General features: G+C 40.5%; 1 protein-coding gene across 2 annotated transcripts in view; it reads right to left on the bottom strand.

Annotated features, from left to right (window-relative positions):
- Positions 1-1943: 1943 nt before the first annotated feature.
- The window catches only part of LOC139449642 (inositol polyphosphate-4-phosphatase type I A-like), a 51251-nt gene continuing 29247 nt past the window's right edge, over positions 1944-23947 (bottom strand). Inside the window, exons 13-25 of one of the 2 annotated variants that reach the window (XM_071231119.1) lie at positions 19880-19982; positions 16918-17025; positions 14391-14668; positions 13028-13249; positions 12206-12403; positions 11273-11341; positions 9682-9923; positions 9296-9331; positions 7229-7369; positions 6549-6646; positions 5647-5747; positions 4218-4372; positions 1944-4036 (exon numbers count right to left, since the gene is read on the bottom strand). In XM_071231119.1, coding sequence (XP_071087220.1) covers positions 3904-4036; positions 4218-4372; positions 5647-5747; positions 6549-6646; positions 7229-7369; positions 9296-9331; positions 9682-9923; positions 11273-11341; positions 12206-12403; positions 13028-13249; positions 14391-14668; positions 16918-17025; positions 19880-19982 — 1884 coding nt within the window. In that variant the 3' untranslated portion in view covers positions 1944-3903. Of the gene's footprint in view, positions 4037-4217; positions 4373-5646; positions 5748-6548; positions 6647-7228; positions 7370-9295; positions 9332-9681; positions 9924-11272; positions 11342-12205; positions 12404-13027; positions 13250-14390; positions 14669-16917; positions 17026-19879; positions 19983-22756; positions 22860-23947 lie in introns of both variants that reach the window. The other variant, XM_071231120.1, reaches the window with a different exon arrangement.

Here is a 23947-nt window from a genome sequence, read left to right on the forward strand (position 1 = left end):
GCGATTCATTAGCAGCTTTATAAATTCCTCCATTTCTCTCTTAATGTTAAAATTTTAAGACATTCTAAAATTGAATCATAAAAAAAGTACTGACATATCTATGTTTGTATTTGGAAAGTTTACCTCTTTAGATATCTGATGACGTCAACGCGGAATAGAATCAGTGTACTTGGAAGCAAGCAATATGTGGTAGAGACATATGTCGTAACAGTTTAATAGCGATAGCCTACTCAGACAAAATATGCTGACTCCAGCCTGGCCAGTCCTTGTTTTATCCCATTTTATACCATCTTTTAACGTCTTTTGGTATGACACTGCTGTGGACCTACCGACCTTCTCTGGGTAGGTGCTCTATTCACAATACTATGAAGGTTTCCAATTTCTTTGATGCCAGAAACATGTTTGAATGCATAAACAATAGCAAACAAACAAAGGCAACACACTTTATTAACAGCGTTGATTGGTTGACATATTGATAACAGTAATACTTCTGTCATAATAAACTATTTCAATAGATATGCAAGTTACTGGGCAATAACAGTGTGGAAATCGGTGTTTCTTTCTTTACGGTATAGATATACATGATGATTATTCTTACTAGATACACTTTCATATTGCAAAAGGTGCATGTTCTGTATTCTCCAGCATATAGTGCCATGCTTCTTCATAAGCCATCAGCTCACAGCTATGCAATGACTTGTACATTGCAACACTGTTGATTGTTTTCATTTCATATCCAACACATTGGACAGGGAGGAGTCTAAGCATTTTACACCCATTACAAGTACAATACCTTCATTACCTGCAATGTTCCATACAGTCAGTACGTGACCTGAACAAAGTACCATCTGACCTGATCCTTGTTTGTTTGTTGTTTAATGCCACACTCAGCAATATTCCAGCTATATGATGGCAGTCTGTAAATATTCAAGTTTTGCCTAGACAATCCAGTGATTGATATCATGTGCATCGATCCTCACAATTGAGATACGATGACATGCATCAACCAAGTCAGCAAGCCTGACCACCCTATCCTGTTAGTCGCTCTTACGACAAGCATAGTTGCCTTTTACAGCAAGCTTGGGTTGCTGAAGACCGGATTTTCACAGGTCTTGTACCACCATAATGTGATATGAACTGACATATGTACTCATCCTTTCCGAAACAAGTAACTGTTTTCTGTCAAATTAGCAGTTTGTATTATTATGACAGTTTTGAAGAATGTCTCAAATTATGTTCATTTAGCAGAAAAGACCATAAATAACAACATTAAAATAGCTTTGAAGTTTTGGCCAATTAAAGCAGAAAACCTTGTCAGCCCCACACAAACACTTCTCCCCTTGCACCAACCTGAAAAGAATCAGATGAATATGTTCTAACATAGCTGATACTTTAAGAGTATGACCTTCATAATACTTGACTCAAATTCATACAACTGATCACACACACACACACACACACACACACACACACACACACACACACACACACACACACACACACACACACACACACACACACACACACACACACACACACACACACACACACACACACACACACACACACACACACACACACACACACACACACACACACACACACACACACACACACACACACACAGTTGTCTTACAATCAGTATTTTTATAAACACATTGTTTCATGTACCTACTTGTCTACATAGGTAAGTACTAAAAGGGAAAAAGTAAATATAAGTGCTTACTTTCTATGTACCCTAATAAACTATTTGTATACTTTATTGCACTGAAAATAAACACACAGCCGGGAGCAGGTGGGTTCCCCACTTTCTCCCACCAAACTTCACACAGAGAATTTTGCTCCGCCTCTCCACCCAAGGGCCCCTAACATACATACAGACTATTTGCTGTGAAACATCCCCTGCCCCCCCCCCCCCTCCCCCCCCAACCCCTGCCCCCATCCTCACTCCACACAAACACAAGCTACAAAACAGTATGTTTTTGCCTGCCTACTCTGAGAATTGCTCGTACATGCCTGACAGGCAACTTACTATTCTCAGACATCAGATGTATTCTGACAAGAAGTGGAGTGGGCTTTTCTGTCTACTACTGTATGAAGCATTTTGTTATAGAGTTACAAATACGTACAAACAGAAATGCCTGCTATAACATTTGTTTTGCATATGAATGTAGCATGGTCAATGTTACCATATTCTGAAGTTAATATCTAAATTGTGAAATTAATTTAATGGATTCCAAACATAAATCCAGATATACATATAGTCATTTTATAACCAGATAGAGAACTAACAGGACTCGTACTTCAATACACATTGTGAACATGTATTTCCGGTGTTACATACTCATGGAAATATCATTGCATTGACTGAAATAATCAACGCTCATTGTGCATAGTGCACACCCCACTCTACACATTTTTTTAACAAAAAAAGTGTTCACTCTCCACATGAAAATATCGTACAAACTACTTCATAAGTGGCATCTATGTAACACTTTGTTTAACCACAACGACAGTAACATGAACTGTGAAAGACATTTGGAGGGGCACAGCATACAGTGAACAACACAGAGCCCTGTACACTAGTTCCAGTGTCTGTACAAGTGATCTTGAATGGCAATATGCTAGGTCTAGGTAATACATGCATTTCAATCTTGAATTACACAGACTGAACATGTCATACAACCATGTAATGGTGTAGTGATGTGCAATCATGTGTCTTTGTATAATATCACTCGATGTCTGAGGAGAAATCTCTGTCAACAACAGAAATGAAATAAATGGAAACCACAATTTGCCAAAACTGTAAACACATGAACCATTGTAAACAAATAGTGAAGTATGTAATACTTAAGTACCGGTAAGTCCTGGCCAACCTCCATTCCTCAATCATGAAGGTCAAGGTAACTTTCTCCAATTCTAAACACATCATGCATCCAAGTTCTTGTGAAATACCTCATAATTCTATTGCAAGAAAATCTAAGTTTATAAATAATATTTCTACGATAAACTACACTTTTGCAACAAATCATTGTGAGATCATGTTTGAGGGCAAGACAGTTTGTTGTTTAACTCCACACTCAGCAATATTCCAGCTATATGACCGCTGCCTGTAAATAATGGAGTCTGGACCAAACAATCCAGTAATAAACATAATGAGCATCAATCAAAGCAATTGGGATATGATGACAGGTATCAACCAATGTCGCCTTTTACAACAAGCATGGGTTGCTGAAGGCCCATTCTAACCTGGATCTTCACAGGTTGAGGGCAAGGCTGTCAAGAAGCATGATGACAATATCAAGTGGAACCCTTGGTTGTTACTTCCCCATTCATTTGATTCTTGGGCAGGACAGGTGCCCTGGGCCTAAGATGTGGATTGGGTGAATAAAATTGCTGCTATCTATTTCTGCATCAATACATAAATGACAACACATTTTGTTTCAAATAAAGACATCATAGTCAGAAAGACATTTTTCACAAAATATTCATGAACAAAATTTAACAGGGGTATGGTCTAACTGTTTAAATCATGTTAGGAATGATACAAATGATTCAAACTTTTCAATATCAAGGCAATGAAACACATTTCCCTAACAGTCAAGAAGGAGAACAACATTAACAATTTATAGAGGCCTGTCACAATTTGATCAGGAACAAAATGGTTAATGATGTATAAGAATCAGATGCTACAGTGGTTTTCAATGCATCAACAGTGGAAACAATTGGAATTCCAAATAATTTACTAATGAAATGTACCTTTGGCATTGTGAGAAGTGAGTGATAACAGGTGTGAACATAGCTATGTTTAGATGTTGCCAGGGGTACCATGTGGTGATCAGTCTTGGATACTTGATGTACCTGAGAGACACCTTATCTCTGTAGCTATGTACCCAAGGCACATCAAGTCTGTATGTTCCCGTAAGTTCCATTGGGTGCCCGGTAGAGCTTAGGTACATACAGCATCTGCAGGCTGTTGAAGGCATACTTCCTAACACCAGTATTCTTGTGCGTATTATCTCGCCTGCAGCCAACACTGGAATAAAAATTCAGAAAAAATATAATAAAACCTCTGAGAGAAATGTAACAGATTTTATGGATTGCAGCTTTAGGTTGTTTGTTTTGTGTGTCTTATATATCCATGCTACAATATGTGAGTCACGATTGTTATGTGAGATCACAGTTTGTAATGGATGGAATCTTGATGTTTGACTTACCTCCTGAAGCAATCAAGTGACTGCCAGAAGACGTGGGATGCCAGGTCGTGTTGCTGCTGCAGAACTTGCACCTGCTCCAGGGTGACGGACATGGAGGTCCGGTCCTTGCCGCTCTTACAGCATGCGAACCTCACTCCATTCAGCTTGCGGCACACCTGCAGCATGACAGAGGCATCTTGAAAACATCACTCCTGCCACATACCTATAGTGTCCACAACAGTGAACCAGAAACAACATGCAACAGCATCCCACCTTACCTCAACACAACACCACTTTAACTGTGACACAATCCCACCTCCTTACCACCTTAACCCACAACACAATTCCACCCCATACCACCTTACCACACAACACAATGCCACTCCATACCACACAACACAATCCCACTCCATACCACACAACACAATCTCACTCCATACCACACAACACAATCCCACTCCTTACCTCAACACAATCCCACTCCTTACCACACAACACAATCTCACTCCTTACCACACAACACAATCTCACTCCTTACCACACAACACAATCTCACTCCTTACCACACAACACAATCTCACTCCATACCACACAACACAATCCCACTCCTTACCTCAACACAATCCCACTCCTTACCACACAACACAATCTCACTCCTTACCACACAACACAATCTCACTCCTTACCACACAACACAATCTCACTCCTTACCACACAACACAATCCCACTCCTTACCACACAACACAATTTCACACCCTACCACACAACACAATTTCACTCCTTACCACACAACACAATCCCACTCCTTACCACACAACACAATCCCACTCCATACCACACAACACAATTCCACCCCATACCACCTTAACCCACAACACAATCCCACCTCCTTACCACCTTAACCCACAACACAATTCCACCCCATACCACCTTACCACACAACACAATGCCACTCCATACCACACAACACAATCCCACTCCATACCACACAACACAATCTCACTCCATACCACACAACACAATCCCACTCCTTACCTCAACACAATCCCACTCCTTACCACACAACACAATCTCACTCCTTACCACACAACACAATCTCACTCCTTACCACACAACACAATCTCACTCCTTACCACACAACACAATCTCACTCCATACCACACAACACAATCCCACTCCTTACCTCAACACAATCCCACTCCTTATCACACAACACAATTTCACACCCTACCACACAACACAATTTCACTCCTTACCACACAACACAATCCCACTCCATACCACACAACACAATTCCACCCCATACCACCTTAACCCACAACACAATCCCACCTCCTTACCATCTTAACCCACTCAGTCATGAGTCTCTCATACCATCCCACCTCAACACTGTAACCAACCAAATCGTCCCACTGCACCTCAACACTGTAACCGACCACATCGTCTCACCTCTGCTGCCAGGTGGAGCACTTCGACATTCTTGCTTTTCTTCGTCATCACATTGGTATGGAGCTGCTTGGTCAGCTGAGATACAGACGTTTGCGGCTCACCTGTTGAAGCAATAAGAGCAATCATATTTAGGAGATAAACACACTGTGTTTTCAACGTAGAGCGAGCGTACCTGTAAATTTAACCGCACTCAACTGAATTTGGAACTGAATGCGCAGTGCAAGGTTTCAAATGTTTAACTTAGCGCCTTCAAAGATATGACATCACAGTCGTAAATAGAAAAGCACCAAATTGTAGATTTCAATCCTGTTTTCTGCATAAAATGTATTGCCACACATCTTTTGAATATTGTTACCGCAACTTTGCATAATAAAAGTATTATTCTATGCCTATTAGCTTCGATGGTGATGTGGCCATCAAATCAGCTGTTGGTTTATTGTGATTTAATTATCTCTGATTGACCAATCAGAATTGAGTAATTTCCAAATTAATGGTAGAATTCCCTATACAAGAAAAGAAAGTGACAGTGATGATTTCAAAGACACACAATTTTCTTACACACTGCAATAAGTGGCATTAATGAAACTGCTGTTGGCAAAAAACATGAGCATGTGCTACAATCAATGGACTACTGACAGGAATTTGCATCAGTGGACAGTTTTTTGTTTTCAACTGATGCCTGAATAAAGATTCATTCTCTCTTTCTTCAAGCTCAATCGATGCAATGTTAACATTTAAGCCAATTTAATTATGGCCATTGTTATTGGTACAATAGCCACCTTGGGAGCACCCCGTATCATGTCTGGGACACCAAAAAGTCACTACCACCCAGGTAGATCCCTGATACCATCATTACGGAGCAATGAATGTGTTCTTTATCACAATCATATGGGCAAACATACCTGCTTTCCCAAAGTCATCGACATATTTCTCAAAATAATTGAAGACTTTAGCCACACTTTCTGCATTAACTCTCTCCTGTAGGGTGGTGTTGCCGAACCTGTAGGACAGCGAGACATAACAGTGTGTATGATGACTTGATTGTGTACCCAACACTGCACAGACAATGTGTATCTGAGTGAGGCCGTGTGTGACTGTGCGTGTGTGCGCACGTGAGAGTGAGCAAGTGATCTTTAAAAATGTATTTTTGATAGTATATAATCAACACATCATCCATTACCAAATGCCAGACCTTGAATCAAATATATCCAATAGAGCCCATGCAAGTCTATAGCAGTTAGCAAGTCTAGATTACTGCAGGTTCTGAAAATAAAGAGAGTCTATGGGCTCCTTTTTATTATATTTTATTAAGATAATTTAATAACTGTTTTTCTGTAAAATATTTTCATTTTCAAGATTAGACGTAATAAGTCTACCACACTTGCTACAATATCACTATTGGTGTTGCAGGACACTCGCAGAAATTTCTAGCAGGCTACAAGACGAAAATCTGCACTGCAAGTTGTGGTGCTTTAGACTATTAGGTTACCCATGCATTATTCCTCTTACACAAGGTGGAAGTGGCAGGAGCTAGGACATTGCCATGTCAGCAGGTGAATAATTTACACAATGCATCACTCACTTTTCAGCCAGGGTGGCCTGTTCATTGATGCCGATGCTAAAGATGACCGGCACCACCTTAATGTGGTTCCCTTGTTTCAACTTGGGGGGAAGGTTGTTGTATGTTTGGGGTGGGACTGGTATCTCCACATGGATGCAGTGTCTGGAAATAGAGGAAAGAAGAACTAGACCCCTTGTCTTCAGCTCAAACTGTTGAATCACAAGATCATCAATCTCGCCAACAAACCTATAACCTATGAAACCTATGAAAGTTCTTAGTTCAGTGTTTGTTTGTTGTTTAACGCCGCACTCAGCAATATTCCAGCTATATGATGTGGTCTGTAAATTATCAAGTCTGGACCAGACAATCCAGTGATTGACATCATGAGCATCAATCCATGCAATTGGGATACAATGACATGCATCAACCATGTCAGTGAGTCTGACAACCCAATCCTGTTTGTCGCCTTCTAGGACAAGCATTGTTGCAGAAGACCTATTCTAAACCGAATCGTCAAGGACCTCACAGTCAGTGCCCATCCAACAAGCCTATATCCCATTACCCCTAGCTTTAAGTTCTTAGTTCACAGTCAGTGTCCATCCAAAAAACCTATATCCCATTACCCCTAGCTTTAAGTTCTTAGTTCACAGCACAGTTAGTGCCCATCCAACAAGCCTATATCCCATTACCCCTAGCTTTAAGTTCTTAGTTCACAGTCAGTGTCCATCCAAAAAACCTATATCCCATTACCCCTAGCTTTAAGTTCTTAGTTCACAGCACAGTTAGTGCCCATCCAACAAACCTATATCCCATTACCCCTAGCTTTAAGTTCTTGGTTCACAGTCAGTGCCCATCCAACAAACCTATATCCCATCAACCCAAGCTTTAAGTTCTTAGTTCACAGTCAGTGCCCATCCAACAAACCTTTGTCCCATTACCCCTAGCTTTAAGTTCTTGGTTCACAGTCAGTGCCCATCCAACAAGCCTATATCCCATTACCCCTAGCTTTACGTTCTTAGTTCACAGCACAGTCAGTGCCCATCCAACAAACCTATATCCCATTACCCCTAGCTTTAAGTTTTTAGTTCACAGCACAGTCAGTGCCCATCCAACAAGCCTATATCCCATTACCCAAAGCTTTAAGTTCTTGGTTCACAGTCAGTGTCCATCCAACAAACCTATATCCCATTACCTTCAGCTTTACGTTCTTAGTTCACAGCACAGTCAGTGCCCATCCAACAAGCCTATATCCCATTACCCGTAGGTTTAAGTTCTTAGTTCACAGTCAGTGCCCATTCAATAAATCAATTCATTTCTGTTGCTAGGCTTCAACAACAAACACATAGAAGAAAAAGCCTGCAAAAACCTTTCAAAACCCATAGTTTTCTTCATTAACATTGGCATCAATACTGATCTACACATTCACCTGTGGTTCGTAGTTGAAGTGAGTGAGTGCAGATTAATGCTGCATTCAGCAATATCCAGCTTAAACAGAGGCCAATAAATAACTGTGTGTGGACCGAGCAAATCAGTGATCGAAACCATGAGCAACTATCAGCACCATCAGGGCACAATGATACACCAGCAGCATGGAGGTGAGGTGAGGTGAAATGGGCTTTAATGTCGCGTCCAAGATTATTGCACTTATATAGCAATGTGCATGCCCGTGTGTGTGTGTGTGGCTGCTTGTACTAGTCCGGACTGATGCCGATTTATAGTGCTAGTACACTGAGATACCATGCTGCAGTTTAACATGAATACCCCACTCAGACACAGTATACTGACTCCGAGCCGACCAGTCCTTGTTTTAGCCACTTAATGCCGAGCGCCAGACAGGGTAACAACAAGTACCATCTTTTAACTTCTTTTGGTATGACGCGGCCGGGGATCGAACCCCAGACCTTCCACTCTCCGGGCAGACGCCACGGAGGCGGTTCCAGCAGCATGGAGTTCTTGAAGCATAAACACACAAACCTGTCTAATATATGCCTTCTACATTTCTTTGTAACACATGTTTTTCATATAAGAATCCAGTCTATGCTATACATGTTTTGAGTTTGTGCAAGTTGGAGGCCATCAATGTCCCACCTGTTTATATCAGGAAACATGCCCCCCTTGATAGAGCTGAAACAGACAACAGGATTGACAATCTAATATTATCTTGAACAGTTTAGCATATGTGCAAATCTTCAAATGATATTGTACTTAGTAATCTTAATATTTATCAAGAATGAACAAATTCTGTTATGAACAACTAGTCTCTATGGACACAGTCTGTTATGAACAACCAGTCTCTATAAATAAAAATCTGTTATCGACAACATGTCACTATGAACAAAGTCTGTTCTGAACAACCAACTGCTGTGGACAAAGACTGTTATGAACAACCATTCACAATAAATACATAAATACAAGCAGTCTCTATAAACAAAGTCATTTATGTACAAGCAGTCTCTATAAACAAAGTCCCCTACTTCTGCAGAGACAGGACAGCTTCATAGACATCATCCTTTGCCTCCACGAAGCAGAACGTGACACTGGCCAGGTCCTCCACAGCCACCGTCATGTCCTCCAACATAGCGAGCTCCTCGCCATAACAGCTCAACAGTGACTCGAACTGAGCCATCACCCCGATGTTGATCAGCTGTTGTAGGTACTTGACATCCTTGCAGTTGGTCTGTATGTTGACAGCCAAACCACTCACAAGTGTTGTGATCTGAAACCAAAAAACAAAATGTAGACGTCATAAATATGATTATGTATTTTGTTCCTAATGAGGGTCTCATTCTGTGCTCAGGGGGACCAGTGAGTAGAGTGTCAGGTGCAAAACCCCCAAGATTGGAGGTTCCCTTTATCAACAACTGCTTACCCTAATCAGGTCCCCTCTATCAACATCTGCTTACCCTAATCAGGTTCCCTCTATCAACAACTGCTTACCCTTTATCAGAAGGTTCCCTCTATCAACAACTTTTCACTAGTCAGAAGGTTCCCTCTATCAACATCTGCTTACCCTAACCAGGTTCCCTCTATCAACAACTGCTTTCCCTAATCAGAAGGTTCCCTCTATCAACAACTGCTTACCCTAATCAGGATTGTTCTATCAACAACTGCTTACCCTAACCAGGTTCCCTCTATCAACAACTGCTTTCCTTAGTCAGGAGGTTCCCTCTATCGACAACTGCTTACCCTTATCAGAAGGTTCCCTCTATCAACAACTGCTTACCCTTATCAGAAGGTTCCCTCTATCAACAACTGCTTACCCTAATCAGGATGTTCCCTCTATCAACAACTGCTTACCCTAATCAGAAGGTTCCCTCTATCAACAACTGCTTACCCTAATCAGAAGGTTCCCTCTATCAACAACTGGTTACTCTAATCACGTTCCCTCTATCGGCAACTGCTCACCCTAATCACAAGGTCCCCTCTATCATAATCTGCTTACCCTAATCAGAAGGTTCCCTCTATCAACAACTGCTTACCCTAATCAGGAGGTTCCCTCTATCAACAACTGCTTACCTTAATCAGAAGGTTCCCTCTATCAACAACTGCTTACCTTAATCAGAAGGTTCCCTCTATCAACAACTGCTTACCCTAATCAGGTTCGTTCTATCAACAACTGCTTACCTTAATCAGGAGGTCCCCTCATTCAACAACTGATAACCCTAATCAGGAGGTCCTCTCTAACAACAACTGATCAGCACATACTAACCCCTGTTTCACACAGTCCACAGCCTAAGCCCAACACTCCTGTATTATCTAAGTTAGTGTGTCAGCTCAATATTGGAGGAAAACGCAAAGCGATACAAATTGAAGATGTTTACCATTTTGGTGAATCTCATAGGCATAGTGTTGACAAACCTTGAAGCATAATCTGGGATTCAAACCCATGATCACCTGTTTCTAGCTATACTAAGGAAAACAACTCTGCACTGCTTAATTGCTTAATGCTACGTCAGCAATTTTGCAGTATGCCCTCCCATAATGTGTAGACAAATACTTGAACACCAAATCATGTGTCAACTGAATTTTTTACTTTAATCCCAAGACTGATTCAGATAAACTCACGGCATGTGCTGTGACTACGTCTCTCCTGTTCTTGATCATGTGCATCAGCTTCACGTGGTCCTTGTTTTCCTGCAGAGATGAATGTGAGATGACTTCAGCATATAGTACAGTATGCTGACTCCGAGCCAACCAGTCCTTGTTTTAGCCCCTTAATGCCATGTGCCAGACAGGGTAACAACAAGTACCATCTTGAAATGTCGTTTGGTATGAAAGGGCCGGGGATCGAACCCCAGACCTTCCATTCTACCACTACGCTCTACCACTAGACCACAGAGGCAGTCTATGCATATGACTAAGAATTCACAATTGTTATGTTTGGGGTACAAAGTTGACAAGTCCTTCTGACTAGTATGAGCATGGGAAGGGAGAGGCCCAACTGGACACCTACCATGAGAGGGAGGAAGAGAAAGGCCCAACAGGACACTACCATGAGAGGGAGAAAGAGAGAGGCCCAACATGACACTACCATGAGAAGTAGGAAGAGAGAGGCCCATATGGACACCTACGAGTACCATTAGAAGGGAAAAGAGAGAGGCCTTACTGAACACTACCATCAGAGGGAGGAAGGGAGAGGCCTAACTGGACACTACCATGAGAGAGAGGAAGAGAGAGGCCTAACTGGACACTACCATGAGAGGGAGGAAGAGAGAGGCCCAACAGGACACTACCATGAGAAACAGGAAGAGACAGGCCCAACATGACACTACCATGAGAAGAAGGAAGAGACATGCCAATGGCCAATTGGACACCTACCATGAGGGAGAGGAAAGTGAGGAAGAGAGTGGCCCGACTGGACACCTACCATAAGATGGAGGAAGAGAGAGGCCAATGGCTAACTGGACACCTACCATGAAGAAGAGGAACAGATAGGCCCAACAGGACACTACCATGAGAGGGAGGAAGAGAGAGGCCAATGGCCAATTGAATACCTACCATGAGGGAGAGGAAAGTGAGGAAGAGAGTGGCCCGACTGGACACTATCTCCACAAAGCTCTGGAGCTTGATGACCGCTGGACTCAGCTCACTCAGCCAGCTGGTGGTCTGTCCTGAGGATGACATGTTGGTCACCAGTTCATCAACCTTTGACACCAGACACACTATGGCTGCCTCCAGGTTGAGACGAGTCACTTCCTGAATAAAACACAAATATACAAAAAAGACATAATTATAGAAATGAAAATAAAAACAATATATAATATTTAAGTCTTTTGTGTAGAAGAGTGATGACAATTAATGTTACCTACAATGATGGAGAATTATGAACAATCGGTATGTGGCTGCAATATCTCTACATGCACAATACACATACGATTTGCACAGCAGCGTAGACAGGTAAGGATAAAAATCTGGGTATGTGTAGACAAATTGCAGGTAAATGGTACACGTTTTATGCAAATTTCAAAGGAATACTGGATCTTTGATGAATAAACCAGAGTTTAATAGAAATGTTTGTAATCATGAAGGCTTAGAGACCTTCTAAAACCTATTCACTGTATTTCTTATTTCTTAACAATGAACAGGTTACAAGAGTAATGGATGACCATTTCTTCAAACATATACAACCTCATTATACAACCCACAATAATCTCAAATGATAACAATACCATGTTCATAAATGTCAGTGGAATATTTGATTGCAACCCCTAAATACACAATCAACTATGAAATACAGTCATGATTGGGTACTTCAGTGGTGCATGTTTACAAAACACCAGGCTTTATGATGAATATCGTTAAAAAAATGCTTATATTTACCCAGGGTTCAACAGTAGGACTCCTGACAAAGTTACTTCCTGACCACCTCCAGGATTTTTCTGGAGATCTATCACCTTGATTGCGACCATCATTACTCATGTGTCCAAGGGAGGCTGCAAGGTCAAGGCCATCCCCTGTGTTGGAGGGAGATTTGGCCTGCATGTACTTCTCTGCAGATAGTTGTAAGATTGGGTCCTCACACAGCCGGACGAGCTCACGCACCTGGAGACAGAGATAAGTAGTTATTGAAATTTAACAACACGCTTCAGCACTGCATACTTATAGTCACTGGCCCATATATTGTAGGTGTCAAGGGCTCTGTTCCACTTAGCGATATTAGCACATAGACTAGTACTAGATTGTACCTCTCATATTTCAACAAAGTCGATTGTAACTCCCATATTTAAAAAAAGACAATTGTACCTCCCTTATTTCAACATAGACAATTATTGTACATCCCATATTTCAACATAGAGGATTGAACCTCCCATACTTCAAATAAGACGACTGTACCTCCCATATTTCAACATAGACGATTGTACCTCCCATATGTCAACATAGACGATTGTACCTCCCATATTTCAACATAGAAAATTGTACCACCCATACTTCAACATAGACAATTGTACCTCCCATATTTCAACAAAGGCGATTGTACCTCCCATACGTCAACATAGAGGATTGTACCTCCCATATTTCAACATAGACGACCATACCTCCCATATGTCAACATAGACGATTGTACTTCCCATACGTCAACATAGAGGATTGTACCTCCCATATTTCAACATAGACGATTGTACCTCCCATATTTCAACATAGACGATTGTACCTCCCATACGTCAACATAGACGACCATACCTCCCATATTTCAACATAGAGGATTGTACCTCCCATATTTCAACATAGAGGATTGTACCTCCCATATTTCAACATAGACGACTGTACCTCCCATACTTCAACATAGACGATTGTACTTCCCATACGTCAACATAGAGAATTGTACCTCCCATATTTCAACATAGACGACCATACCTCCCATATTTCAACATAGACGATTGTACCTCCCATACTTCAACATAAACGATTGTACCTTCCGTACTTCAACACAGACTTAAGACAATCATGGCACCATGATAGCTTTGTTGATCAGGGTCCAGCAGTGAAGAATTGTCAGAAATTCATGTAATTTCTTCTTCCTTCCCCTAGAATACCCCATGACAATAGAATAACAACATATACTCCTCTACAAGAATATCCTAAGGTTATAGAAAAACCATTTTATACACCTCAGATAGAATTCCCTATGGCTATTGAATATCCAGTTTTGAGGTACTTCCCTTCCACTGAGTCAGGAACTTACAATCTCTGTGAGTGACTGCATCTCCGTCTGGAGCAGTGTGTCGGTTCCCTGGAGGGCCGCGTGACACAGCCTCTCACAGCCATGGTTAATGTCCGTCTTCAGCTTGGCTATCTCGTTCAGCAGGGAGCAGGCCTGCTGCATCTTGGTCCGGAACCCCAGCGTGCACTGAGAGGAGTAGAAGTCCTTCTGATACTGCAGCAGTTTTCTTAGACCTCCATTCTTAAACTTCTGACAAAATGCGGTAAAAGCTCCATGTGTAAGCACATCGTAGACTTTACCTGAAGAAGATGAACACTTAGTAAGTAACTCCATGTATTTTGAACAGTGAACCAAGAATTGCCACTTTGTAATCAAGTATGTGAGTGAGTGAGTTTGGTTTAGCGCCACTTTGAACAGTATTCCAGTTGTATCACGGCGTGTCAGCTTAAGGTGGAAGGAAAGCCTGAAGTGATGCAGGTTTCAGACGTTTACCAATTTGGTGAAAACCACGAGCACAAGGTATGGTGCTGACAAACCTAGAAACATAATTCGAACCCACGATCAGAGGAACATTGGACATCATTGTTGATAGTTCTAAGAATACTAGGTCAGTTACATCATCAAAACTAATCACACAAAAAATAATCTTCAGAACTATCAACAGAAGTCCTCTTCACTGTCAACTGAATAGTTGTCAAGACAATAGGACACCCAGTCAGCATCCAGCTCTTCTTCTTTCCCAAACATCTATCATCTAGAGACAAGAATGTGAGGAGGGTGGGAGCACTTCTGAAGTGATAGAGGTAGTATTCTTAGAAATATTAACAATAATGTCTATTGCTCCTATAGTTCTTACGAATCCTCTAACTCCATAACAACACTGCCAGAATATTCCTGACGGTTAGTCAGGTTCTGGCTCTGGTGTACTCCCAGTGTAGTTGACAGTAGGATAATATTCTTGTAATTTCATTCCATAATAGTTGTTTCCAATCCTGAAGTGGGAAAACAAACTATTGAATCACCTCGAGAGGACTTGAAAACTTCATGTGCAAAACACAAACATGTAGTATCTTCATTAGACCTGCCGTTATATTTGTTATTATGTGCATAAATGACGTCATACAAATTCTAAAACCATCTCTCATATCATCATTTCCGGTTTTATGACGTCACTTCCGGGTGACACGCCACTTCCGGTTTTGCTGCAATATGATGTCATATTTTATGTCATTTCTGGTTCGGATGTCACTTCCGGTCATATTTCTCCTTCCGATTGTGATGTCATTTCCGGTTTTGTGGCATCACTTCCTGCTATGTCTGGTCTATGACGTCTGGTGGCTTCCAGTTATGAGAACATTAGTGACATCCCTTCTCATTCCGGCATCATTTCTGTTCTCAATCTACTGTGACGTCATTTCCAATTAATCTGCTTCTAAGTAGCCTGTACTGAGTGGTTAGGATGATCAAATGGTACACCTATCTTTTGAGACTGCAAATTCTAGACCTCGCCACTAGTAGCCTTAGTAATGTCTTTGTCCGAGATTAGTCTCTTGCTATGTCTCCTATGAGGTTCTGTAGATGTCATGAAACACTTTAAGGTACGGATTGGACACAGTAATCGATCTGGATATTCCACTAAAGGAACTAAAGCAGGAACTGTATAATGTCTATGACACAGTGGTCCAAGGGATGTGGATTCTGGGTGACAAAATCTGGTTGGTGGGTTAGTTGTATAACGTCGCACTCAGCAATATTCCGGCTATATGACAACAGTCTGTAAATAATCAAGTCTGGACCAGACAATCCGGTGATTGACATCATGAGCATCGATGCACGCAATTGGGATACGATGACATGCATCAACCAAGTCAGCGACAAAATCTGGTAAAAATCTGACCATAATCATGCTCCAGTCATAGATGTGAGTCACAGCTGAAAAATCGAAATCTCTGATATTCTAATGGTTCAAATGGTTCTGTTACCTAAAATATCAAGCTATGAAACACAGAAACAGGATCCAAATCAATCTCAGTCATCGTATTATCCATGCAATTCGAAAATTGGAAAATACTTTAACTGCAAGGATACATTTTTTATTAAACTATAACCATCAGGGGTATTTCCAAATAATGACATCTGACGACCTTCCGCTGCTCTTTTTGTCTGTTTGTTTAGGCTGAAGAAACTAATTAACATGCGCCCTTTGTAATATCGAAATCTTCATAGATCACAAGTAACCAATCAGTGTTCAGAAATTTGTATAGATAGTGCCTTAAAGTTTATTTACACTATCCTTACAGACAATGGCCCAGTCTCTTGTCATGCTTAGTTGTGTTAGCGAGCAAATCGACTCACGGTAGCTAGCAAGCCCTTGTGGGCAGTGTTAGACAGCCGCGTAGAAGTCAGAAATTTGCGCCAATTTAAACAAAGGAAAACATGAGCTGAATATGAAGCATTCTTAAGTCATCCGAACTGAAACATTGCAACAGCATAAATAAAAAAACTGTCATCTATACAACTGCTGACCAGCTGAGCACACACCCCTCACCATGGTTGCTGCCCTCTGAGGCAACGGTCATCCGCTGGACGTGCAGGTTGACGGGGATAAACTCCAACTCTTTGTTGTCCTTCTCACAGCTCGGTTTGAAGCTCGGACCTGGTGACCAGAGCATGCTGGGTAATATTCTCATGCATCACTGAACAGATTATTTAAAATCTCAGTTATTGAAACAATTTACTTATATTCATTAATAAGAATCTGTTAGGAGTGATACTTTGATGATATTTTTACATTCTGCATAAACAGTTTACAAGGTAAAAACATTGTCGACAACAGGATAGAAAACACAATACTAGAGATCAAAAGTGGGACCTCTGTACCACAAGTTAAGATTATTTAAAGGATGCTATTCATGTTAAGAAAAAGCATGCAACATGCAGCAGACATTACAGAAACAGTATTGAGATCGAATCATTTGTTATCGGAATTATAGATTTGAATTTTTGTGTGATTCTAATTCTGGATTGGTACGATTTTAATGGATGTCTAATGCCTTAAACAACCATAATTGTGATTTGATCCAACCAAAAGGGCACAGGGTTTTACGCAATGCAGAAATGTGCGTCCAGTATGCACAAATGTAGAGAACGGACACGGAAAATATTCTGTGTCCAAAGGGACACATAATAGTCATTGTACCTACAGTGCATCAACAGCACTAATAGTTGTCTGTAATTTCATCCATAAATCCAATCTCATTAAAATCAGATCTCAGTTCTCGCTATCACTAAACAAATTTCTGAGAACATCCCATTACGGGTCACGTCAGAACGACCTTTCATCCAACTAATCAGAGTGTCGCTTAACAGATCATGAAAGTGACAGTTGGAATGTGTTTTCTAATCATGCAACCACTAAATATTTAACACGGGGTATTCCGAACGACAATTACGGGTTTTATGATTATATCCATATAATCTAGGCCATCTATAAGCCATTCCAGAATGTTCTTCTTATCAGTTTTAATTTGTTTAATTGAGAATACGTCAAAATATGTTTCAAAGCATAGTCGCCAGTTTGAAACTTGTGTCATAAAGCTTGAGAAAGCTGCCTTCTGATTGGCTAATGTCGATTTCTTGTCAGTCATTTCATTGGTCGGTCAAAATTCCTGAAAGGTCGTTCTGACGTGACCCATAATGGGATGTCCTCAGATTTTGTTTTGGCGTAGCGAAAACTAAGATCTGATTTTAATGAGATTGTCCATAAATCATGACCACTGTCCACATGATCATGTAAGTTATCATCTAAACATCCAGTACACTACACCATTTCATTACTGTACAGGGCCCTCCTACTGCCTGCAAGGACCCCTGGACCCCTACTGTTGTAAGTCCAGGTAAACATTGGGGCATGGAACCTTCTCCATGTACGAGACATCTAAAGGTGTCTCTTGTTAAAGGCTTTATTTCCTAATGCTATATGTTCTTAATAAGTTAATAACTGCTATCTCTAGATAATGCAAAACTGGTAGAAGTGGGTCAATCATCCAGCATTAGTAAGACTTGAGTATGACCCAAGACTTAACCTTAATGTGTTGTACGGTGGCACAGTGGTTGGCATATGCTGATCATGCTGATGTGTTATACGGTTCGTTCCTCCCTATAAATAACCAATACAAGTAGAAGGTTGCATGCTCTATCAGTTGGATCAAATCACAATTATGTTTTACCAATTTGAAGATAAGATTTTGGTGGGTTTTTTTAGTACATGTAATTATTAATGAATCTCCAAACACTGAACTGTTGGAGAACTTGTAAACAAAATTAAAAAATACTTATCAAAGATAAAAAACTCTCTTTACAAGCTCCAATTGGAATAAAAATGTTTGAGCTACATGATCTTCAGGGCTAGAGCTCTGTATTGGTCAACACATTGTACAGATCTGTGTTGTGATATATCGAGAGCTAAAGTGTCTGATAATGAACGACACTGGCTGTACATGCAGATACTGTTTTCTACAAACTAACATAAATATTACTCAGCATGGTCAGTCCACAGGAACTCGTTATTGGTCAGTAAATAAAAATATGTACCCCTTAAGTACAGGGGTACTCGTTACTGGTCAGTAAATAAATATATGTACCCCTTAAGTACAGGGGTACTCGTTACTGGTCAGTAAATAAATATATGTACCCCTTAAGTACAGGGGGTACTCGTTATTGGTCAGTAAATAAAAATATGTACCCCTTAAGTACAGTGGGTACGCGTTACTGGTCAGTAAATAAAAATATGTATCCCTTAAGTACAGAGGGTACTTGTTACTGGTCAGTAAATAAAAATATGTACCCCTTAAGTACAGGGGGTACGCTTTACTGGTGAGTAAATATAAATATGTACCCCTTAAGTGAAGGGCGTACATGTTACTGGTCAGTAAATAAAAATATGTACCCCTTAAGTACAGGGGGTACTCGTTACTGGTCAGTAAATAAAAATATGTACCCCTTAAGTACAGGGGGTGCTCGTTACTGGTCAGTAAATAAAAATATACACTCCCTAAATAGAGGGGGAATATATTTTTATTAACTGACCAGTAACAAGTTCCTGTGGGTCAGACTCTGCCATTTTGTAGCCAGGGGAGATAACAACATGGGAGAAATATCACTTCTGCGTTTCAGCCATTTTCTCATTTAATTTTGAAAGGAAACATCATTTGTGGATGCATTTCTGTGTCAAATTTAGGTTAAATGATACAATTAATACCAATACTTGTTACAATTGTTTTACCCAATATACCAGAACACTGAAATAATTATTGCAATAGGTAGCGTTTGAAAAGAGTATTGCAGTCTACTGATACATCAGTAACACCATGCAGTCCTACCTGACAGGGCTGGCATATCTTTCAGAACTACCAGCTCACACAGCTAACAAATCTTTCATGTTAATTTTTAAATGGAATACATACATATATTCTACGCTATTGAAGACAATATATGCCATTAGTTAATACCTGTATATGCAGTTAAGTAGGAGATGTTTTGGGTATATGTAGTCACCACACTCATGCAAAAGTCGGTCATTTCTTGGCGAACATTGCCCCACTCAGTCGACAGCTGGCGAGAGATACATACGAGTTAGTATCAGAGTTGCAGCAAGCTCCTGACTAAGATGTCTCACACACAGGCTAGAGACCAAAACTTAATGATTGATGCATCCATAACAGATAAAGAATTGATAAAACTTTTGAAAATATCTTGCCCATAAGAAGTGGTAAAAGCAAAAAGGCAGGAATAAAAACCCAGAATTAGCCACATCATTTAGCTCATGTCAGAATTTCAAAACCTCCTGATTCTCAAATAGTGCTTTATGTTTATATCATATATCAGCCTAGGGGCTAGTCATATATTATAGGTGTGTGTGAGTGGGGGGGGGGGGGGGGGGGAGAGATTGGATTATGCAATATTTGTTCATGGCCCCGCCAAATACATGCAACATTATTTCATGACCCCCATCCCTAGATTAAATGACCAGTCCCTTATAACTTTTTTGTTTGAAACAATAGTACTGTGTCATTGTTTCATCTCCCACACATACATACCCCATCCATATAGTTGAGATACGTTTGGGACCCCCCTTCTTTCACTCTGTGTAATTTTATACTTGACCCACCCAACAATAAATAATCATTCCCCTATTGACAAAGAAATAACTTTACATTATTCCACACTATAATTTTTGTTGCCCCATAAGTAGATTTATTGTCATGGTTTTAAATCATTTCAAGTTTTGGTCACTACATGTGGCATTCATATTGATAAGTCATGGTGGCCCTGAAGGCTTCAGAGCTCTGTCTAGAGGAGAAACAAACAGGTGAGTCAAGGAAAGAACGTCATGCTGATGTGGCTGACAGACACATCTCGGTCTACGTCTCACGGCGCAGGAGATGGACGACATGCTCCCTGGCACACATTAGGCTCACACAGTCATGCAGTTCAAGGGAGATGATTATCTTGCAAGATGATTCAGCCAAAGAGGAGCGAGCTTAGAGAATCTGAATACACAATGCCAGTTAGAAAGTGGTCAAATGTAACATGTTATATTTGGGACAACACTTTCTTAGTAGTGTACACATTCTTGTACTTTATTGGGTTGAGTTGCATCCGGAATTCGAACCCACACTCTCAGAGTAAGGCACCTAATCGCTAGCACACAAAGTCAGCGGTCTAACCCAATCAGCCATCGAAAAATGAAATTTCCGACAACTGGGACTCAACCCCAAAAAGTACTAGAATTTGTACTTTACTAAGAAAGTGTTATCCCATATATAACATTTGGTACATTTGACCACCTTCTAAATGGCATTGTGTATTCATAGCTTTCGGACATGGGAGCAGCGCCAATTTACCCGTGTCCGAGGTACACAAAGTACGTCATATAGACTACCAGTTGTCAGACTTTTATCTTTTGTGAAAGCCTCGGTGGCTGAGTGGGTTAGATAACTGACTTTGTGTGCTGGCGATTAGGTGCCTCACTCTGGCAAGAGTGGGTTCGAACCCCGGATGGGACTCAACCCCAAAAAGTACTAGAATTTGTACTTTACTAAGAAAGTGTTATCCCAAATGTAACATTTGTTAAACTTAGAGAATTTGCTTATAACTGGTATGACAAAGGACATTCAAATGGCTAACTGTTACAAGAATCAAACTTTTTGTGTGTTTCCAATGAACATTTGTTTGAGTAAGTGATTCAAGTAATCATTCAACCCTTTAACCATACTGAGCCAGCCAATACAAGATAGAAAATCATGAAGTCACACATATCCGTGTTATTCCACTAAAAACACGACCTAAATCAGCACTAGATTCCCCAAAGGGCCCTTTATGTTGGCTACATGCTATTGTTTAAAACTTTAACCGATATTGATGATGTGGTGTTTCATGAGGGTGCCATCCCCTCAAGGAGATGCTGAGACCTGTCAAGCGGTATTCCGGATGCTGCAGTGCAGTACGCCAGATGCCATGAAATGTTTATCTTGTACACATATGCCAACATTTCAATGCTTTTAGGTCCTTTTTTCTTGTAAAGAATGACAAATCAATAAATTATTTTAGCCCTAAGCTTATGAGCGTGCATGGTCATGTGTTCTATTGAAAATCCCAGTCTAATTTACTTGTACTTTGTACAAGCAGTGTACAAGTTGACTCACAATTTTTTAAATTGCACGCTAAGACAAACAAGCATGAAATACTCATATCCCCCTCAAATATGACATGTCTGGTTGTGTGCAGGGCAAGAAAGGAGCACTACCACTACTTTCAGTCCGATTCAAAAACATTGCTATGGAAACTTGAAAAAACAATTTTTATAAATATCCCAAACTATCAAAAGGCACCAGTTTACCATTAGACCTATCTATGTGCCAAGTTTGGTGAAAATGTGTTGTACGGTTTTCAAGATCTGCTCCGGAAAGGAGCACATTTTCAGTCTAATTCAAAGTCTTTTTTAAATCTCTAACTATCAAAAGGCATCAGTTCACCTCTGGACCTATCTATGTGCAAAGTGTGGGTAAGATATCTCTCATCGTTTTTTAGTTCTGCTCGGGAAACAAAATGTGACGGACAGATGGACAGCACCCATTCCTGTATCCCCCTTCAACTTTGTGCAGGGGATAATCAAGTGGTATGCAGGATGCCTAGAGAAGTGGGGGTGGCACCCTCTTTCGTTTTCTAAGGTGACACAGCACTGACTTCTGAAAATGTCTGACAGGAAACGTATTAGCGTGGTGTAGATGAGTATCCATGTTAGACCAAGTACATCTGTTAACAGTTATAACGGTTTCAAGCATATTAGGGTTAACTATTTGTCTGTACACAGAGTGCACTAGAACCTTTGTAATCAGTGATCGAGTCCAGCATGTCGGTATAGCAAGCTACAGTGGCTGCAGCCAGAGTGATCCACATCACTTGCTCTCCCTCTATCTCAGGAACAAGCTGAAACAGACAGGTATATCACTCCCTGACACAGACTGACCCCTGCCATGTGCTGCTCTCGGCTGAAACACAGACTTGATGTAACGCTGTTCATAATGCATGTGGTTCAAGATAAGCTTTTGTTAGTTGTTTAACACCGCACTCAGCAATATTCCAGCTATATGACGGCAGTCTGAAAAAAATTGAGTCTGGACCAGACAATCCAGTGATTGACATTATCAGCATTGATCTACGCAATTAGGATACGATGACATGCATCAACCAAGTCAGCGAGCCTGACCATCCGATTCCGTTAGTCGCCTTTTACGACAAGCATAGCCACCTTGTACGGCAAGCATGGGTTACTAAAGACTAGGGCTGTTATGATTCACTCGCATATTCGGTGAATCGAACCGTCACAATTCATGAATTGAATTCGTTATTCATGGCCACTAGAATCGAATATTTATGAATATGCTATCATGTTTACAGGTATTTACATACCCTGTACCTAAATATATCCATAACACAATATTATATGCATAGATTTCTTTCAATGACAACACTCTAATAATATTTAATTTGATAGTATTGTTTTCACTGGTCATTGTCGCATTTGAGAAGATACTAGCACCTGGATAAGTGCAGTATATAAATGTATAATTTATTAATAATTAACAAACCATGTCAAATAAATTATGATGTTATTGTTTCACTGAACATAATAAATAATACATAAACTGCTGACTTGTTATTGTAAATATGAATTAATATTTGTATTCGTTAGCCTATATTCATGATATGAATCGTATTCGCCTCATAGTGTATTCATTGCAGCCCTACAGTGAAGACCTATTCTACCCCTAAACTTAACGGGTCTCAGGATAAGTAATGGATAAATTTGTATGGAGTACACGTGTAATAATGATTTCACCCGCTCTGCATTATTGTTGACAGACTACAGACTTCAGTGTTGATGTGTCGAGATCACTGATAGTACTGGCAACAATATATACTGTCGCTATCATGATGGCCATGCTGCATCTCGACACAGGTTTCTAGGACAGTACTCCCTCTTCTAGCTTATCATTAAGTCTTTTTTGTTTTTA

The sequence above is a fragment of the Haliotis cracherodii genome, unplaced genomic scaffold, assembly GCF_022045235.1.
Source record: "Haliotis cracherodii isolate W230 unplaced genomic scaffold, xgHalCrac1.p SCAF_8, whole genome shotgun sequence".
Lineage (NCBI taxonomy): Eukaryota > Metazoa > Mollusca > Gastropoda > Lepetellida > Haliotidae > Haliotis > Haliotis cracherodii.